This window comes from Orycteropus afer, unplaced genomic scaffold (assembly GCF_000298275.1).
Source record: "Orycteropus afer afer isolate SDZICR_OR568_19922 unplaced genomic scaffold, OryAfe1.0 scaffold00129, whole genome shotgun sequence".
In the NCBI taxonomy this organism is placed as follows: domain Eukaryota; kingdom Metazoa; phylum Chordata; class Mammalia; order Tubulidentata; family Orycteropodidae; genus Orycteropus; species Orycteropus afer.
Genome location: NW_006921716.1, coordinates 8,384,265 through 8,404,116, shown reverse-complemented (window position 1 = coordinate 8,404,116; position 19,852 = coordinate 8,384,265). Strand labels below are relative to the sequence as shown.

The 19,852-nt window shown below is 38.7% G+C and overlaps 1 protein-coding gene across 1 annotated transcript in view; it reads left to right on the top strand.

The window, feature by feature from the left end:
* The first annotated feature begins 2,766 nt into the window (after positions 1 to 2,766).
* Positions 2,767 to 19,852, top strand: part of FABP12 (fatty acid binding protein 12) — an 18,242-nt gene continuing 1,156 nt past the window's right edge. Inside the window, exons 1-3 of the mRNA XM_007944660.1 lie at positions 2,767 to 2,839; positions 11,293 to 11,465; positions 13,330 to 13,431. Coding sequence (XP_007942851.1) covers positions 2,767 to 2,839; positions 11,293 to 11,465; positions 13,330 to 13,431 — 348 coding nt within the window. The remainder of the gene's footprint in view (positions 2,840 to 11,292; positions 11,466 to 13,329; positions 13,432 to 19,852) is intronic.

The following is a 19,852-nucleotide window of genomic DNA, read 5'->3' as shown; positions in this document are numbered from 1 at the left end:
AAGCTATTCCAGCCCATATACTGAGTAACATGAAAAGCTGCCTTCTTTGAGTGGGATCTGGAGCAGAAAAGAGATTGCAGTTAAATTAAGGCTGCAGTACAAGCACTCCTACTGGTTGGGTCATATGATCTTAGTGTTGGAGGTGTTAATGATAGGAAATCAAGTAGTGTGTCACTCTGTGAAGCCCTAGTAGGAGCATCACAACACAGTCTTCTGGGGTTCTAAAGTGAGGTCATACCATCTGTAACAGAGACTTGTGTGGTGTTGAAAGAGAGTTCCTGGTGTATTACTGGGCCCAGAAAGAGATAGAATTCTTGACTATAGGACATCAAATAACTCTACTTCCAGAACTGTCCATTATGACCTGGATTCCGTCAGACCCACTATGTCATAAACTCTGGCAGGCCCAGCAGCAGGCCATCATAATATTGAAATTGTGCATCAGGGATCAAGCTTAAGCAAGATCAGAAGTCATGAGTTAACTGCATTGCCAGGTATCCCAGATCCCCATATTATCCACCATGGTTATACCAGCACCCTTCCCTCAGATCATACTTAGAGCTATATGGGAGTCCCATAGACCTGAAGGAGGAGGAAAAGGCTGGACATGTTTTATGTGAAGTTATCTCATTATGTGAATGCAAGCAGAAATTGGACAGTGGCAGAATTATACTTGGAGCAGGAAGGGACTTGAGGATTACTGGTGAGGGAATAGCATCCCAGTGGACAACACCTCATTACTTATTTGGTATAGAGGGAGTGGTTGCCTGAGATAAGAATATACACATACTTATGGGTAGAGCCAATAGTCTGATAATCTGGTCAGTGATCTAGAAGGAAAAAGACTGAAAAATTGGAAACAATGAAGTTTGGAGTAAAGTAATGTGGATGAATATAGAGTGAGCATGAAGTGTGAAGATTTTTCTTGTGAATATCACCAGACACCACAAAACATCAATCACAGAAGAAGCTTGGAACAACCAAGTAGGCAAAATGGCTAGGCCAACTGACATTAGCAGGTCTTTGAATTCACACAATGGACACGTGAACAAGTGGCCACAGTACCAGAAGATGTGCATGGGCTCAGCAGTATGGATTCCCACCTACCAAAGCTGACTTAGCTACTGTCATCTCTGAGAGTTCAACATGTCAGCCACAGAGATCGATACTAAGTTCCCAATATGATGCCTTCTTCAAAGAGGTGATTTTTAAAAGGTGATTTTCCTTGTTTTGGAGGATCACTGTATATCCAATATATGTGGTAACACATTCAATATTTTCTTGAGAAATGTTGAAATAGTTTTAGTACCTTCAGTGGTGGGTAATTTCCTGTCTTCAGCCTCGTGCTTATGAAGTTATTGAGTGGTCACAACCTTAGTACAAATGGTAATCACCTTAATTTAAAAAGAAATCATAATGTTAAAGTTGATATTCAGGAAAAGAAAGCAAACAAAAAAATAAACTATGGTATCTGAGTCAACTATACCTGAGGCATTAAATCAGTTACTGTATGCAAAATTGCTTAGCTTTATAGCAGGCGTATAATACAATTTGCTCCAAATTGTTGATTGAATAATTATGAGGACTACCAGTGGCCTGGATAAGTACATTTTAAAGATACTGAAGCCTGAAAATTTAGCATTGCAATGGGAGTTGTTATCTCACTTCCTGTCTTAAGGAGAGGATTTTATAATTTCAGTTTTCCTTAATAACTCTGTTTCAGCATATGGCATCAAGTATTATCTAGAATCAACAATGATGTCCTCAGAGGTTGATGACAGGTATAGACTGTGTTGATCCTGTAACTTAATCTTTGGTGTCTCTTCTCTAGTTGGTGTACTTGCTCTCATATTCCTTGTAAACTCCTCTGCTCTGATTTCTTACAGAGTGTTATCGTCAAGCTTGAAAGGAACAGAAACAAGTTCAAATTAAGGGGGATTTACTAAGAAGATATTTGGTGTTCTCATAGCAATGATGATTCTCATTGAGCTTGTGGGATATTGAGCTGGCACCTAAAAAATCATCCTTAACAAGTTTCTATGTGTGTGTGTGTGTGAGAGAGAGAGAGAGAGACAGAGAGAGAGAGAGACAGAGAGAGAGAGACAGAGAGACAGAGAGAGAGAATATGATTTCTTTCTCTTCTTCTTTCTTCCTGTTTTTTCTATTCTCTTGCTTATTTTTCAAGGATCTATGGCATAAGCAGGGAGCTCTGGTAGCGTAGTGCCTAAAGCACTTGACTGCTAACCAGAAGACTGGCGGTTCAAACCCACCAGCCACTCCTCGGAAGGAAGATGAGGCAATCTACTTCCGTAGTGATACTGCCTTGGAAACCCAAGGAGGGGTCGCTATGAGTCGAGTCCGACTCGACGGCATATAACAACAACAACAATGGCATAAGCATGGCTGCCTAAGTCTACCCCTACACCTTACCTGTGTGTACAGCAGTTCCTAAGGAATGAACTAGACAAAATTTATTACATCTACATTTGATCCTAAATTATAACATCTAATTCTGCTAAAAGCCTCATTATGCTTTTATTTTTGTCGTGACTTATTTACATTTAAGAGGGTTTCTCACCGTCAGATGGTAACATGGAAAAAGGGTAGGGTTAGAATTCCCCATGTTTTTTCCCTAACTTTTGTCATGGCACTGTCTTCCTAGAATTGTGTGTAAACAGATTCCAGTACTATTTCAGAGAACACTGACAGGAACAGGTAAATTATACTTTCTTTCCTTTTTCTAAAGATCAATTTATCACAGACAGAATGGTTGATCAGCTCCAAGGAACTTGGAAATCCATGTCTTGTGAAAATTTTGAAGAATACATGGAAGAACTAGGTAAGCCCTGTTCCTTGCACATAGTATCCAGGCAAAAAGGGAGTGTTGATAGCACAGAACTTGGTCTGTAACAACTCAGAATAATTTTGAAACCCTTGATTTTGGTGGTGTAATGTCTAAGGCATTTGACTGCTAACCAGAAGACTGGTGGTTTAAACCCACCAGCCACTCCTCAGAAGGAAGACTGGGCAATCAACTTCTGTAGAGATACTGGTTCGGAAACCCAAGGAGGGGTCACAATGAGTCAGAATTGGTTTTTGGTAACTTCCAAAAAAAAAAAAAATGCACTGCCACTGAGTGGATCCCAACCCATAGTGACCCCCATACGGTTTCCAAGGCTGTAAACCTTTATGAAAGTAGATTGCCTCATCTTCCTACGATGGAGCAGTTAGTGGCTTTGAACTGCCAACCTTCTGGTGAGCAGCCAAATGCCTTACCCACTGTACCACCAAGCTCTTTACTTAGAAGCAATTGATTTACTCAGAAGCAATATTGATCTGGCACATATTATAAATACTGTTCTATGCAAGTCTAGATTGGGATTAAAATATTTCTTGTCCTCAAGTAATTTATCGTAGATTTACTTAGATAAAATATACATGTACCATACACTAATCAGAAAATGATTTTAATACAAGATTTAAACAAAAACAATTATTTTTTAAAAATGAACATTTTACATTTGCTCTAAATGTTTAGAGGATCTTCAGAATAGATCTTATTTTCCAGCTTCCAGCGGCTTTCAACATTCCTTGGTTTATAACCTCAACTCTCCAGTCTCTGTTCCTATTGTCACATAAAACCCTTTTCGGCTATCCAGGATAATCTCCTCATGTTAAAATCCTTTACTTAATCTACTTTTGCAAAGTCCCTTTTACTATACAAGGTCACATTCATAGGTTCCAGGGAATAGCATGTGAATATCATTGGGGGTCATTTTTCAACCTCTAATATTTTGTGAGGGGCTCTGGTAGCATAGTGCCTAAGGCACTTAACTGCTAACCAGAAGGCTGGCGGTTCAAACCCACCAGCCACTCGTCGGAAGGAAGGTTGGGCAATCCTACTTCCGTAGTGATACTGCCTTGGAAACCCAAGGAGGGGTCGCTATGAGTCGGGGCCGACTCGACGGCAAATAACAACAACAACAACAATATTTTGTGATCATGCTCCACAGTATTGAGAGCTAATGGAATTTGTTCTGCTCAGTTTTGAACTTGTTTGGTACTCATAATATCTCCTATTTGTAATGGAAATGTTTACCTTGTTTTTGTTCCACCATTGTACTGTGGAAACAGATAGCTTGTACTCTAGACTTCACGAGTGTAGAGGAGGTAGAAAGGAGTTTTGACCCAGGATAGAATATGCCAAGATTCATATTAATACTTGATTTAGTTGATTCAGAAGATACGATTTTAGACTTAACAATTGATGTTAGACTTTTGGGATGATGTTATAGGATGAATGTATTTTCCATGTGGGAAAGGCATGAACTTCAGGAGGCCAAAGGGTAAAGTTTTATGGATTGAATTATGTCCCCCAAAAATATTTGTTCTAAAAAAGAAGACCCTCAATGAGATGGATTAACACAGTGGCTGCAGCAATGGGCTCAAGCACAGCAAAGATTGTGAGGATGACATAGGACCGAGCAGTGTTTCATTCTGTTTTACTTAGCGTTGCTATGAATGGGAGCCTACTAGATGACACCTAACAACAACAGCTGGTGAAACAGCCCAATATCTCAATGCCTTGCTCCAGTGAAAGTTTATTTCTTGCTCATAAAATTCACCTTCCACATGGCCAGGCTGGAGGCTGTCCCAGGGAGAACTGTGTGGATATTGGAGTCAGGAACAAGCCAGGGTTCAAGGAAACATACAGAGTTGGTGACGTGGTCTGGCCAAGGATGGGTTTTGGAAAGAGAGATCCATCATTAGTCAGGAGGGTCAAGAGTCCTGCAACTCAAATCATGGGACATAGGATCTAACAAGGAAAGCGCAAAAAAATTGTACTAAAAACAAAAGTCATATAAGTTCTTGCATATTTTGTATCAATCATGTATCTTGAATGTAGTCAAAACTCATCAAATAGTATACTTAAAATGGGTGCACTTTAATGTATGTAAAGTGTTTCCAAGATACATTTTATTGAATGTAAAATTGATTGTTTTTAAAAATGTCACAAAACAAAATATGTATGAACCATTGAATGGAGAATGCATTTGCTCTGTAAACTTTCACCCAAATTACAATAAAAAGTTAAATAAAAAGAAAAAAATATTTTGTTCCAAATTCTGTCCCTTATACATGTAATTAGGTGCTCTGGTGGCATAGTGCCTAAGGCATTTGACTGCAAACCAGAAGGCTGGTAGTTTAAAGCCATCAGCCACTCCTCGGAAGGAAGGTTGATCAATCTATTTCCATGGTGATACCTTCTCAAAAACACCAGGAAGAGTCTCTATGAGTTGGATCCGACACGGCAGTGAGTGAGTGAGTGAGAGTGAGTGATACAAGTAGATATAGTCCTAACTGGGATTAGGTTTTCTTTGATCTGTTAATTAGACCGTGCCATTGTAGGGTGTATCTTAAGCCAGTCACTTTTGAGATACAAAAGAGTAGATCACACTAAGAAGTACCCCAAAATAAAGGATGTTTTTGATAAATGCTATCACATATAATCCCAGAAGCTGGAATATATGAAGAAGAATGTGGCGTCAGGTTTGAGGAAGACTCAATCCTGCAATATGCAGATAACACAACATTGCTTGCTGAGAGTTGCAATACTGAAGGATTCTATGGGCAAGATATTGAACGATGCAGGAAGTATCAGAAAAAAAAAAAAATGGATGGAATACACGGAGTCACTGTACTAAAAAGAATTGACTGACACTGGACCATTTCAGGAGACAGCATATGATCAAGAACCTACGGTATTGAAGAAAGAAGTCCAAGCTTCACTGAAGGAATTGGTGAATTGATGGAATATATACTGAGATGTTTCAACAAAGAGTTACTGTGCTGGAGGCAGTCACTCATTTATGCCAAATATGGAAGACAACTACCTGGCCCACTATCTGGAAGAGATCCATATTTGTGTCCATTCCAAAGAAAAGTGATCCAATAGAATGTGGAAATTATCAAACAATATCATTAATATCACATGCAGGTAAAATTTTGCAGAAGATAATCGAAAAACAGTTGCAGTAGTATATTAACAGAGAACTGCTGGATTCAGAAGAAGATGTGGAATTAGGAATATCATTGCTGATATCAGATGGATCTTGGCTGAATGCAAAGAATACCAGAAAGATGTTTACCTGTGTTTTATTGACTAGGCAAAGACATTTGATTGTGTAGATCATAAAAATTATGGATAACATTAAGAAGAATGGCAATTCCAGAACACTTTATTATGCTAATGAGAAACTTATACATAGACCAAGAGGTTGTCATTCAAATAGAACAAGGGGATACACATTTTTAAAATCAGAAAGGATGTGCATCAGGCTTGTATCATTTCCCTATACTTATTCATTCTGTATGCTGAGCAACTAATCCAAGAAGCTGGTCTGTATAAAGAAGAATGGGGCATCAAGATTGTAGGAAGACTCATTAGTAACCTGTGATATGCAGATGACACAACTTTACTTGCTGAAGGTGAAGATGACTTGAAGCACTTACTGATGAAGATCAAAGACTACAACCTTCAGAATAGATTAAATCTCAACATGAAGAAAATAAAAATACTCACAGTTGGACCAAAAAGCAACATTATGATAAATGGAGAAAAGATTCAAGTTGTCAGGGATTTCATTTTACTTGGGTCCAGAATCAACACCCATGGAAGCAGCAGTCAAGAAATCAGACGTTGTTTTGCATTAGGCAAATCTGCTGCAAAAGACCTCATTAAAGTGTTAAGGAGCAAAGATATCACTTTGAAGACTAAGAAATGCCTACCCCAAGCTGTGGTATTTTCAGTGGCCTTATTTGCATGTGAAAGCTGGACAATGAATAAGAAAGACCAAAGAAGAGTTGACGCTGTTGAATTGTGGTGTTGGCAAAGAATACTGGAAACACAGACTGTCAGAAGAATGAACATCTGTCCTGGAGGCAGTGCAGCCGGAATGCTGCTTAGAAGCAACAATGGCCAGAGTTCATTCATCTCACTTACTTTGGTCATGTTGTCAGAAGGGACCAGTCTCTGGAGAAGGATATCATACTTGATAGCGGGTCAGTGAAAAATAGGAAGACCCTCAATGAGATGGACTGATACAGTGGGTGCAATGATGGGCTGAAGCATAGCAAGGATTGGGAGGATGGCACAGGACTGGGCAGTGTTTCATTCTATTGTACGTGGGGTTGCTGTGAGTTGGAGCCAACTCGATACCACCTAAGAACAACAATAGCAATAACAACAGAGATTTAACTATGTGTAATTCTATTTCTATAGAAAACATTCTTAATGTACTAAATAAAGTTGTATGTGCAAGGATGTTCACTGAGGCATTATTTGTAACAAAAAATGGAAACAAACTAACTGCTCATCAATGGGGGATAGATAAATAAATTTGAGTATGTATATTTTATGGAAATTTGGGTATATATATTCTATGGAATAGAATTTAAAAAAATGAAAAAATGGCTATAAAAAATATAATTCTATGTGTACTAGCATGGTCTCAATGTTATTGGTAAGTCTCCAAGACATACAGATAAGAAGAAAAAACAAATGAGTAATTTAACTATAATATAACTATAAAAACCTGTTGCCATCAAGTCAATTCTAATGATTTAGAACAGAGTAAAATTGCCCCATAAGGTTTCTTAGGCTGTATAGTGTAGTGCCTAAGGCACTTGACTGCTAACCAGAAGGCTGGCAGTGACACCGTCTTGGAAACCCCAGGAGGGGTTGCTATGAGTCATGTCCGACTCCACGGCACATAACAACAACAATCTTTATGGAGCAGACTGCCACAGCCTTTCTCCCAGGAAGCAGCTGATAAGTTCAAACTGATGGTTTTTCAGTTAGAAACTGGGCACTTAACCACTACACCATCAAGACTTCTTAATATAAATATAATAAATGATATTTTGTTGTTGTTAAGTGCTGTTGAGTTGGCTCTGACCCATAGTGACCCCTTTGTACAACAGAACGAAACACTGCCCTGTCCTGCACCGTCCTCACAATCTTCCCCATGCTTGATCCCATCATTGCAGCCCCTGAGTCAATCCATCTCATTGAAGCTCTTCCTATTTTTCACTGACCCTCTACTTTACCAACCATAATATCCTTCCCCAGTGATTGGTCCCTTCTGACAACATGACCAAAGAATGTGAGAAGAAGTCTGACCATTCTTGCTTTTAAGGAACATTCCAGTTGTACTTCTTTCCAAGACAGATTTGTTGTTATGGCTGTTCTTGGTATTTTCAGTATTCCTTGCCAACATCACAATTCAAATATATCAATTTTTCTTTGGTCTTTCTTAGTCATTGTCCAGCTTACACGTTCATATGTGTGCATGTGTGCGTGTAAGTGCATGTGTGCATATGAGGTGATTGAAAAGACCATGGCTTGGGCCAGGCACACTTTTGTCTTCAAAGTGACATCTTTTCTCTTTAATACTTCAAAGAGGTCTTTTGCAGCAGTTGCCTAGGGCAATACCACATCTGATTTCTTGAACTGCTGCTTCCATGGGTGTTGATTGTGGATCCAAGTAAAATGAAATCCCTGATAATTCCAAACTTTTCTCCATTTATCACTATGCTGTTTACTGGTCCAGTTGTGAAGATTTTTGTTTTCTTTATGTTGAAGTGCAATACATACTAAGAACTGCAGTCTTTGATTTTCCTAAGTAAGTGCTTCAAGTTCCCTTCACATTCAGCAAGCAAAGTTGTATCATCTGCATATTGCAGGTTGTTAATGAATCTTCCTCCAATCCAGATGACCTGTTCTTCTTCATATAGTCCTGCTTCTTGAATTATTTGCTCAGCATACAGATTGAATAAGTGTAATGAAATGATACAAAGCTGATGGACACCTTTCCTGATTTTAAACCATGCATATCCCCTTGTTCTGTTTGAATGACAGCCTCTTGATCTATGTATAAGTTTCTCATTAGCATAACAAGTGTTCTGGAATTCCCATTGTTTTCAATGTTATCCATAATTTTTTGTGATCCGCACAATTGAATGCCTTTGCCTCATCAACAAAACACAGGTAGGCATCTTTCTGGTATGCTTTACTTTCAGCCAAGGTCCATCTGACATTAGGAGTAATATCACTCATTCCACACCTCTTCTGAATCTGGCTTGAGTTTCTGGCAGTTCCCTGTCAGTATACTGCTGCAAAAATTTGTGCTGATGAGCATGACTCAAAATGAGAAGAAATAGCTGCAAATATTCATTAATAATCAGAATGAGAAATATACAAAGTATGAATCTAGGATAATTGGAAGTTGTCAAAAATGAAATGGAATGCATAAAGATTACTATCCTAGGCATTAGTGAGCTAAAATGGACTGTTTTTGGCCATTTTGAATCAGATAACCATAGGTGTACTATGCCAAGAATGACATATTGAAGAGGAATGGCATTGTATTCATCATCAAAAAGAACATATCAAGATCTATCTTGAAGTACAATGCTGTCAGTAATAGGATAATATCCATATATCTACAAAGAAGACCAATTACTACAACTAGTATTCAAATTTACACACCAACCAGCAAAGCAAAAGATGAAGAAATTGAAGATTTTCACAGACTTTCACAGTCTGAAATTGACCAAATATGCAATTGAGAAGAAATGATAATTACTGGTTATTGTAGTGCAAAAGTTGGAAGCAAAGAATCATCATTGGTAGTTGGAAAATATGGTCTTGGTGATAGAAATGACACTGGGAATCACATGATAGCATTTTGCAAGAGGAATGACTTATTCATTGCAGATATCTTTTTCAACAATAGAAAGTGACTATACATGTAAACCTTGCCCAATGGCATACACAGAAATCAAATCAACTACATCTGTGGAAAGAGATAATGGAGAGGCTCAATAGTATCAGTCAGAACAAGGCTAGATGCTGACCGTGGTACAGACCATCAATTGCTCATATGCAAGTTTAAGTTGAATCTGAAGAAAATTAAAACAAATCCATGAAAGTCAAAATATGACCTTGATTGTATCCCACCTGAATTTAGAGATAATCTGAAGAAAAGATTTGATAGATTGAATGTCAGTGACCGAAGACCAGACAAGTTGTATGATGACATCCAGAACATCATACACAAAGAAAGAAAAGTGGTGTTAAAAACACAGGAAATGAAGAAAAGTCCAAAATAGATGTTAGAAGATACCCCGAAACTTGCTCTTGAATGGAGAGTAGCTAAAATGAATAGAAGAAATGATTAAATGAAGGAGCTGCACAGAAGATTTCAAAGGGCAACTAGAGAAGACAAAGTAAAGTATTATAATGAAATGTGCAAAGAATTGGAATTAGAAAACCAAAAAGGAAGAACATGCTCAGTATTTCTCAAGCTAAAAGAACTGAAGAAAAAATTCAAGCCTTGAGTTGCAATATTGGGGGATTCTATGGGCAAAATATTGAACGAATCAGGAAGCAACAAAAGGAGATAGAAGGAATGGACAGAGTCACTATACCAAAAAGAATTTGTTGATGTGCAACTATTTCAAGAGGTATCATATGATAATGAACTGATGGTATTAAAAGCAGAAGTCCTAGCTGCACTGAAAAACAAAGTGAAAAACAAGGCTCCAGGAATTGATGGAATATCCCTTGAGATGTTTCAACTAACAGATTCAGGAGATGCTCACTTGTCTACGCCAAGAAATTTGGAAAACAGCTACCTGGCCAACCCACTGGAAGAGATACATATTTGTGCCCACTCCAAAGAGAGGGTATCCACAGAATACAGAAATTATTGAAATATATAATGAATACCACACATAAGTAAAACTTTGCTGAAAATACTTGAAAAATGGTTGCAGTTGTATATTGATGAGGAGTGGCCAGAAATTCAATAAATGATATAATAAAACATAAATCTATATTTTAAATCTAAGTAAAAAGAAGATATCTGGAAGAATTCATGTCAAACTATTTTGCTTATATGTAAATGGGTGTATTTTTAAAATAAGGAGATGGCTTATAGCTTTAATTTGATTTCAAAGTAATCAATGATCCAACAATGTTGATAACTACTGGACTAGAGAAACATGACAACTATTAGACAAAAACTAGATACTGACTTTTTCCATATTAAAAAAAAGTCAATTTTTACAATATAATGGTGAAACCACTAGCTTTAGATACTTGAATTCATGCAGTATTAAATCTGATTAACACACAAGCCTCTCAGTTAACAAAGAATTACACAACTCTTGGCAGTTCTTGGACCCAACAACAGATTTAACTGTTGTGTCCTTTTATCTGATTTCTAGGTATAGGAAGATTAAGCAGAAAACTAGGCTGTCTGGCAAAACCCACTGTGATCATCAGTACAAATGGAGATGTGACCACTATAAAAACCAAAAGCATCTTTAAAAATAGTGAGATCTCCTTTAAACTGGGAGAAGAGTTTGAGGAAACTGCACCAGATGGTCATAAAACCAAGGTGAGGCCTACAATCTTTCAGATAGATTTTTTTAAGAATGTTAGCTGAAAACTATTCTAAATAAGATAGCACATTGTTACATAAAATATATCTAAAATCTTTAATAGATAAATGTTTAGATAACACATAGGTCCAAGAATTTCAGACTTTAACATACGTACAAATCTTGTGGGATCCTTGTGGAAAGTATCTGCTTCTAGGGCCCATCCCCAGAGGTGCTGATGTTTGGGTTAGGAACCTGAAAATTGCATTTTTAGCAATGATTCTGATGAAGTTATTTAGCAAACCACATTTTGAGAGTTATTTCCCTAGAGTAGCATTCAGTTACGGAGCTTAGTTCTCTCAAAAACAAAAGTTCTCAGTTACTATTTTGTAACAATTGTTCATACATAGAATTATAATGAATAAAACTTGTATCCACAGGTATAGGCTAAGTTATGCTACGGTAATAACCACAAACTCTTAGTGGCTTAAAAATGATGATTTTACAAACATTTTTTCTAATTCTAGAGGACCTTCAGAATCGACCTTATTTTCCAGCTTCAAGTGGCAGCCGACACTCCTTGGCTTGTGGCTGCAACACTTTAACCTCTGCCTCTCTGGGGCAAGTGGGATTATCTCTGACTCCTAGGATGTATTTTCAGTCCCTGATTGGCGAAAATGTTTGACACACTTAGCTGCAAATGGAAAGGTTGGAGTTTTGAGTTCACCCAGGGGCACCTCTGAAGAAAGACCTGGTGACCTGCTTGTGAAAAACCAGCCACTGAAAACCCTGTGGAGCACAGTCCGACTCTGACACAGATCGGGTGCCCACTAGGGGATGAATCAGAGTTTGTGTTCGGTGTTGGAATGGAGTTTGGAAACTTGGTTTATGAGGAGGAATAGGGAATATGCACCACTTAATCTGTTTGTGAAGGAGCTCTGGCACAGTGGTTAAAGCATTTTACTCCTAGTCAAATGACAAAGGTTTGAACCCACCAGCTGCTCTGTGACAGAAAGATGAGTCAGTCTGCTTCTGTAAAGGTTTACAGCCTTGGAAATCCTATGGGGAAGTTCTACTCTGTCCTATAGTGTCACTATGTATAGGAACCTGTTCGATGGCAAAGGATTTGGAACTTCTCTGGGACTCAGCATGAAGAAAATACAGCTCATACATACAAATATATGCCATCTGAAACTTGTGGTCTTCTGAATTAGCAGAGAGAGGAAGCTTTTCATTGTCTCAGCCTCGAAGAGACATGTGTAATTTTATTCACATATTATAGGCTCCAACTAATGGTCATTAGGCTGGAAAATATAATAGAATACAATAGTAAATATTTTTGGTAAAGGCTCAACTCAGTATAACTTTAAGCTCTGAGACGTAGCATTATAATGAGAACATATTACAGTTGGATAATTGCGATCTCAGAGTAGAGTTTGTAGGATATCTCAAACTTTGTGCTGTGTAACCTAATGGGGAAGACAGGGGACTCTAGCACAGTACTGCCTGCCTATGAATTACATCTATGCCACCAACCAACCTATGACCTTGGGCAAGTCACAGAAACTTGCTGACTCAGTCTTTTCATTTATGAAAGGTGATAGTAATAGTACTTACCTTATGTTGATGTACGGAAACCTGGTGGTGTAATGGCTCAAAATCTCGGCTGCTAACCAAAAGATTAGAAACTCAAACCCACCAGTGGCTGCATGAGAGAAAGACCTGGCAATCTGATCTCATAAGGATTACAGCCTAGAAATCCTATGGGGCAGTTCTGCTCTGACCTATAGGGTTACTAGGAGTCTGAATTGAAAAAAGAATAACATTTTAGCATTCAGAGGTGTTCATCTGAGCTAAATTTGGTGTTTTTCTGTTTTACAGGGTACTGTTACTTTAAATAATGACTCCTTGATGCAAGTTCAGGACTGGGATGGCAAGGAGACCACCATAATGAGAAAGCTGGTGGATGGGAAAATGGTGGTGGTGAGTGAGCTGTTTCTCTTTTCTTATCAACTACAGCACCTACATATAAAAGCTCTCAAAAACTTTGATTTAAAACAAATGAAAGTGAATGCCATTTTTCTTTTTTCTTGATTTATAGGAATGGAGGAAAAATTGCTGGCAGATAAATATATAATCCTAATCATTATAAAATATGCACGGGTTAGAGAACCAAAGAACTAAAGAATATTTTAAAATGTTATAGTCCAATACGTTGACTTACATATAAGCCCAAACAAGTATGTATTGGTGCAAGAAAGATTTCAGCAGGGATTAAGAGCTATTGTCAATCTCCTACGCCATGCTGGAATTAATTCGTCACTGTTCTCCAGCTCAACACCAAACAAAGCACGAAAAGGAAATTTAAACCAGGGTTACAAAACTGCAGTGGTGTCTACGTTTAGAGGGTTACCTCATCCCTATGTTTTCGTATATAATTTACCCAATCCTCAGAAATCCTGTGAGGTAGGATTTGTAGCCAATTTATCAGTTGAGGAAACCGAAATTTAGACATTAATTTATTTAATATATATATATAGCTAGAAAAATATGGTGGATCTGGAATTAAAACCCAGGCTTCTATAATTCTAAATTCTACACTGATTTGAATCCATCCTGCTCCCACTCAGGATGACTCCCTAGGTCATCTTTCCCTCTTCCACCAAAAAGCACACGCACACACACACACACCAACTGACCAAACCCATTGCCTTCAAGTCAATGGTGACCCCATGTGTGTAAAAGAGTAGCACTGAGTTCCATAGAATTTCCTTGGCTGTGATCTTTATGACAGCAGATCACCAGGCTTTTCTTTCATGGCAAGGCTGGGTGGGTTTGAACCGTCAAATTTTAGGTTATTAGTCAAGCATAAACCATTTGTGCCACCCAGGGATCTCCCACTAATACAGAATTGGGGATATATGTCAACGATTCTCTTTCTCCCAAATTTCCACCTTTACCAAATGAATAAAAAGTAATTTTTTTTTTTAAATTTTATTTTGATTTGGGTGAAGATTTACAGAGCAAATTCACTTTTCATACAGCAGTTCACATATACTTTGTCTCATGTCATTGACCAAAATTTACAATACAACAACTCCTCTCCCACTTCCTCCCCATAGCCACCTCTTCCCAGTATCCATCCCTCCATACTCTTCTGCGTCCTGAGCTGTCTCCCTGTGCATAAGCAGCCCTTCCTTCTCCCATGATTGTTCTCTCCAGGGTGTGTGTCTACTTGAGGTAAATGTTTAACTCACTTGCCTGTACTTTGTTTGGCTGGAAACCACAGGTGTGGGTTCAATTCCAGACCTGAAGGGCAGCTAGGGGCCATAGTCTCAGTGGTTTCACCAGGCTCTATTGGACCAGCAAACCTGGTCCCCACCTAAAAAGTAATTTTTGACATGACACAAAATAGTTCAAAGAGAATATCAAGACTGGTGTCGAGGTTTCTGTTAAAGCAAAAACTATGTTCTTTTCTTAATACAGAGATTTTTTATCCTTCTATACTGAAGACTACATTTTGTTCCTTGTCAAATCAGAAGGGAGAATCAAGGATGATAGGTTTTATTGCTTTTTATAATGATATTAGATAATAGTCAGACAAATTTTATACCTCATTAGGAATAACACTAGACTTAGAATCTAAGGAAGTGGATTGCCACCTCTGCCAATTACATGCCTTTGAATACGTCATTTATTATTTCCAAGATTCAATTTCCTTACCTTCAAAATGGAGACAATGTCTTCCCAGAAAGTTTTCTGAGAGAATTAAATCTCTCTCTCTCTCTATCTATATCAGAGTTCTGAAAACTATAAAATATCACATCTATGTAAGTTATAACTATCATTACTTGAAAACGAGTATGTAAAATAATAAAAATGCTTCAATGTAGTCATTTTAAGTACCTTAATAACTGCTTTAAATTAAAAACTACCTGCAATATTTTATGTATATAGCAATCACCTAACAAGCAGATGTTATGCAACTAACAAAAACAATAATATAGTTGTTTATATAGATCAATTTTCAAAATTTTTAGTAATATATGTAGCTTGAAAGAAACCATGGTTGAGAGCTTGGCTACTAACTGAAAGATCAGTGGTTCAAACTCACTAGCCCAGCCATTCTGTGGGAGAAAGGTGTGGCAACCTGCTTCTGTAAAGATCACAGCCTTAGAAACCCTATGGGGCATTCCTACTTTCCCTACAGGGTCCCTGTGAAATTTACTCAATGGCACACAACAACATGATGTTGTTGTTGTTAAGTACCTGTCTTGGTTATATAGGTGTTGCTGTAACAGAAATAATGTGGATGGCTTTAACAGACAGAAATTTATTCTCTCATGGTTAAGAAGTTAGAAGTCTGAATTCAGGGTGCCAGCTCTAGGAGTAGGCTTTCTCTCTGTGTCACCTCTGGAAAAAGGTCCTCATTTCCTTTCAACATCTATGGGCCCAGAATGCCTTAGAGATCTCCACATATCTTGGTATCAATCTTTCCCTATGTCTAGGAGCATCTCAGTTCAGGGAACTTGTGTCCTGGTCCTTCTTTCTAGGTGGTACTGAGGATCATTTTTCTCTGTTGGCTTCTCTCTCCTTTTATCTCTTGGATTCATCAGATCAAGGCTGTGATGTAAGTAAAGGTGTTGCATTTCACCCTAAACCCATTACAATTGATTGGCTGATCACATCAGATCACAACATGGGCAATGATTATGCCAGTAAATAATTCCAAATTACATTACTACACAACTGCCAAACCACTAAGAATCATGTCCCAGCCAAGTAGTTGACACATATTTCTGGGACACAAAATTCAATCCATGACATGATACACTTTGGCCTCCCAAATTCATGTCCTTGCTGTATGCAAAACACTTTAACCTTATCTTATCATACTAAAAGTCTTAAATCAACTCCAAGTCCAAATTCCTTCAGGGCAAAATTCCTCTTCATCTGTGAATGTAGAACACAAGTTATTTGCTTTCAAAGTACAATGCTGAAACAGGAACAGGGATGAGGTAGACACTTCCATTGTGAATGGGAGAAACTGGGGGGAAAGAAGGGATAAGAACCACCAAACAAATCAAAAACCCAGCAGAACAGTTTACATTAGCTGTCAAGACTGAAAATAATTGTGTGTTCTTTGAGACCATCTAGGCAATGGCCATGCCCTCCAGACTCTAGGTGTTGGCTATGTTCTCTGGATTCTGGGTAGAGACCCTTCAGACCTGGGCTTCAGCTCTGCCTTTCAGACCCACCGGGAAAGCAAGTCTTCTCCCTCTGCTTTGGGTGCTACCAGTCTCCTAATCCAATTGAATGGCAATACCACACCCATGGCCCAAGGAAGCCCTGTTCTTCTGCCCCTTAGGCATAGTAGCGACTCATAGTATGTCCTTGGGCATAGCTGTCCCTCAGCTTTGGGAAGGGTCTCTAGCTTCCTCCTACTGGTACTAGTGAACAGTAGCTCCACAGTCTGGAACCAAGTTGGTGACGATCTGATTGTTTGAAACCTAAGAAGCTAGTGTCCCATTTTTGAGAGCCAGCAGACTATGGTTCCACCCTTTGAGACCTCAGAGGTCATAGCCCTACATCTTCTTTTCTTCTTCTTCTTTTTTTTAATTTTTACTGTGATTTGGGTGAAAGTTTACAGAGCAAATTCATTTTCCATACAGCAGTTCACATACACTTTGTCACATGACATTGACTGTAATCTCCTACAATGCAACAGCTCTCTTCCCATTTCCTCTCCATAATTACCTCTTCCCTGTGTCCTTCCTTCCCTATGCACTCCTGTCCCTCAAGCTATTTCCCTGTGAATACCTTCTATTCTCCCGTGATTGATCCCTCCAAGGGGTGTATCTATCTAATGTAAATGTTCAGCTCATATGACTGTCTGTTGTTTGGCTGGAAGCCACAGGAGTAAGTTATGTTCCAGAACTGAAGGGTAACTAGGAACTGTAGTCTCAGTAGTCTCATCAGGATCTATCAGACCAGCAAACCTGGTACCCCCTGTTTTTTTTTTTTTTTTTTTTTTTAATGATTTTGAGTTTTGTTCCACATTGTTCTCCCACTCTGTCCAGGATCTCCTACATAGATCCTGCTCTGAGTGGTTGACAGTGGTAGCTGAGCACCATCTAGTTATTCTGGTCTCATGGTCATAATAGGCTGAGGATTGCATGGTGTACCAATCCCTTGTACTAATTATTTCCAAGTGTCTTTGATTTTCTTCATTCTTCTTTGTTCTGGATGAAGAGAGGCCCATCGTTGCATCTAGATGGCTGCTTGCAAGCTTTTAAGATCCCAGTCACATAGCCCTACCCTTTGAGACTGAGGAAGCTCTGTTTTCCATACTCTTCAGCTTCTGCTTCCTGGTTCCTTGGCCTTTTAACCCCTCAGTCCCTTGGGATTCTTGGGCTTGTCCAGCCTTTGCCCTGCTCAGGCAAGTGTTACAAAGCTCTTTAGCTCTACCAGTAAGTGCCCAGGGGTACCCCACTCTAACAGTAAGCATTGGTCCACAGACATACAGTTCTTTTGCTTCATGATTTGGTTTTTGCACTACCTCACACCTCACACTAGTCTCCTGGTTCTGCTGCTGCTGTTTCTCCACCACTTCTCTTGCTGTCTGCATCATCTCTGGTGTTACTGCTCTCATCATATCCTTCTGCACTCTCAGAAGAATGCCTTTGATGTCCATAATTCCAACAACAGTCACTTCAAGGCAATTTAGGCTTTTATTATTAGGCATTTTAAAACGCGTCCAGCCTCCAGCCTTTACCCAAACCACTTCCACAGTGTAGGTATTTGTTAGAGCAGCATCTTACTCTCCCAATACTAAGTTCTGACTTAGTTATCTAGTGCTGCTGTAACAGAAATACCACAAGTGGATGGCTTTAACAAACAGAAATTTATTTTCTTACAGCTTAGCAGGCTAGAAGTCAAAACTGAGGGTACTAACTCTAGGGGGAAAGTTTTCTCTTTCTGTTGGCTCTGAGGGAAGGTCTTTGTGTCCTGTCAACATCTGTGGGCCTTGGGTCCCTTGGAGATCTCCACATGTACTGTCATCACCTTCCCCAGGGATGAAGAGGTTCTCAGCACAGGGACTCCAGTCCCAAAGGATGCACTCTTTTCCAGGCTCTTTTTTCTGAGTGGTACTGAGATCCCTCTTTCCCTAGCCCACATTTTTCTCCTATTGTCTCTTGTAAGATAACAAGTAGTGTAGGCCACACCCCAAAGAAACTCCCTTACATCAGATAAGGACTATAACCTGAGTAAAGGTGTTGCATCTCACCCTAATTCCCTTATAAGTGATTGACTGATCACATCACATCACAACATGGGGGATTATCACATCATTACACAATTGTCTAATGATATCATTACATAAATGCCAAACCACTGAAAATCATGGCCCAGCCAAGTTGACACATATGTTTTGGGGTAACAACTCAATTCGTAATAATGCTCTCAAGTCATTTCTGATTCACAACAACCAGCTTTTTGGCCCCTAAAAAAAATGAAACACTGCCCTGTCTTGTGCCATCCTCCCAATAGTTGCTATGTTTGAGCCCCTTGTTGCAGACATTGTGTCAATCCATCTCATTGAGGGTCTTCCTCTTTTTCTCTGATGCTCTACTTTACCCAGCATAATGTCCCTCCTGATAAGATATCCAAAGTATGTGATACCATCTTTGACTCTAAGGAGCATTTTCACTGTACTTCTTCCAACACAGATTTTTTTCTTCTCTGAAAGTCCACAGTATATTCAATATTCTTTGTCAATACCATAATTCAAAGACATTAATTCTTCTTTGTTTTTCTTACTCATTGTCCAGCTTTTGCATGCCTATGAGGTGAATGAAAATCCCCAGGCTTAGGTCAGGTGCACCTTAGGCCTCAAAATGACATCTTTGCTTTTGAACACCTTAAAGAAGTTTTTTGCAGAAGAGTTGCCTAGTGCAATACATTATTTAATTTCTTGACTGCTGCTTCCAGGAGCATTGATTGTAGACGCAAGTAAAATGAAATCTTTAACTACTTAAATCTTTTCTCTTTTCATAATGATGTTGCTTATTGGTCCAGTTGTGAGGATTTTTGTTTTCTTTATATTGAGGTGTAACGCATACCGAAGGCTGTAGTCTTTGATCTTCGTCAGTAAGTGCTTCAAGTCCCCTTCACTTTCAGCAAGCAAGGTTTTTGTCATCTGCATATTGCAAGTACTTTTTTTTCACTCTAAATTTTATTTATTTAGTTGTTGAGGATATACACAGTAAACCATACACCAATTCAACAGTCTCTACAAGTAACATTTAGTGATATTGATTATATTCTCTGAGTTGACAACCATTCTCACCCTCCTTTTCTGAGTTGTTCCTCCCTCATCAACATAAACTCACTGCCTCCTAAG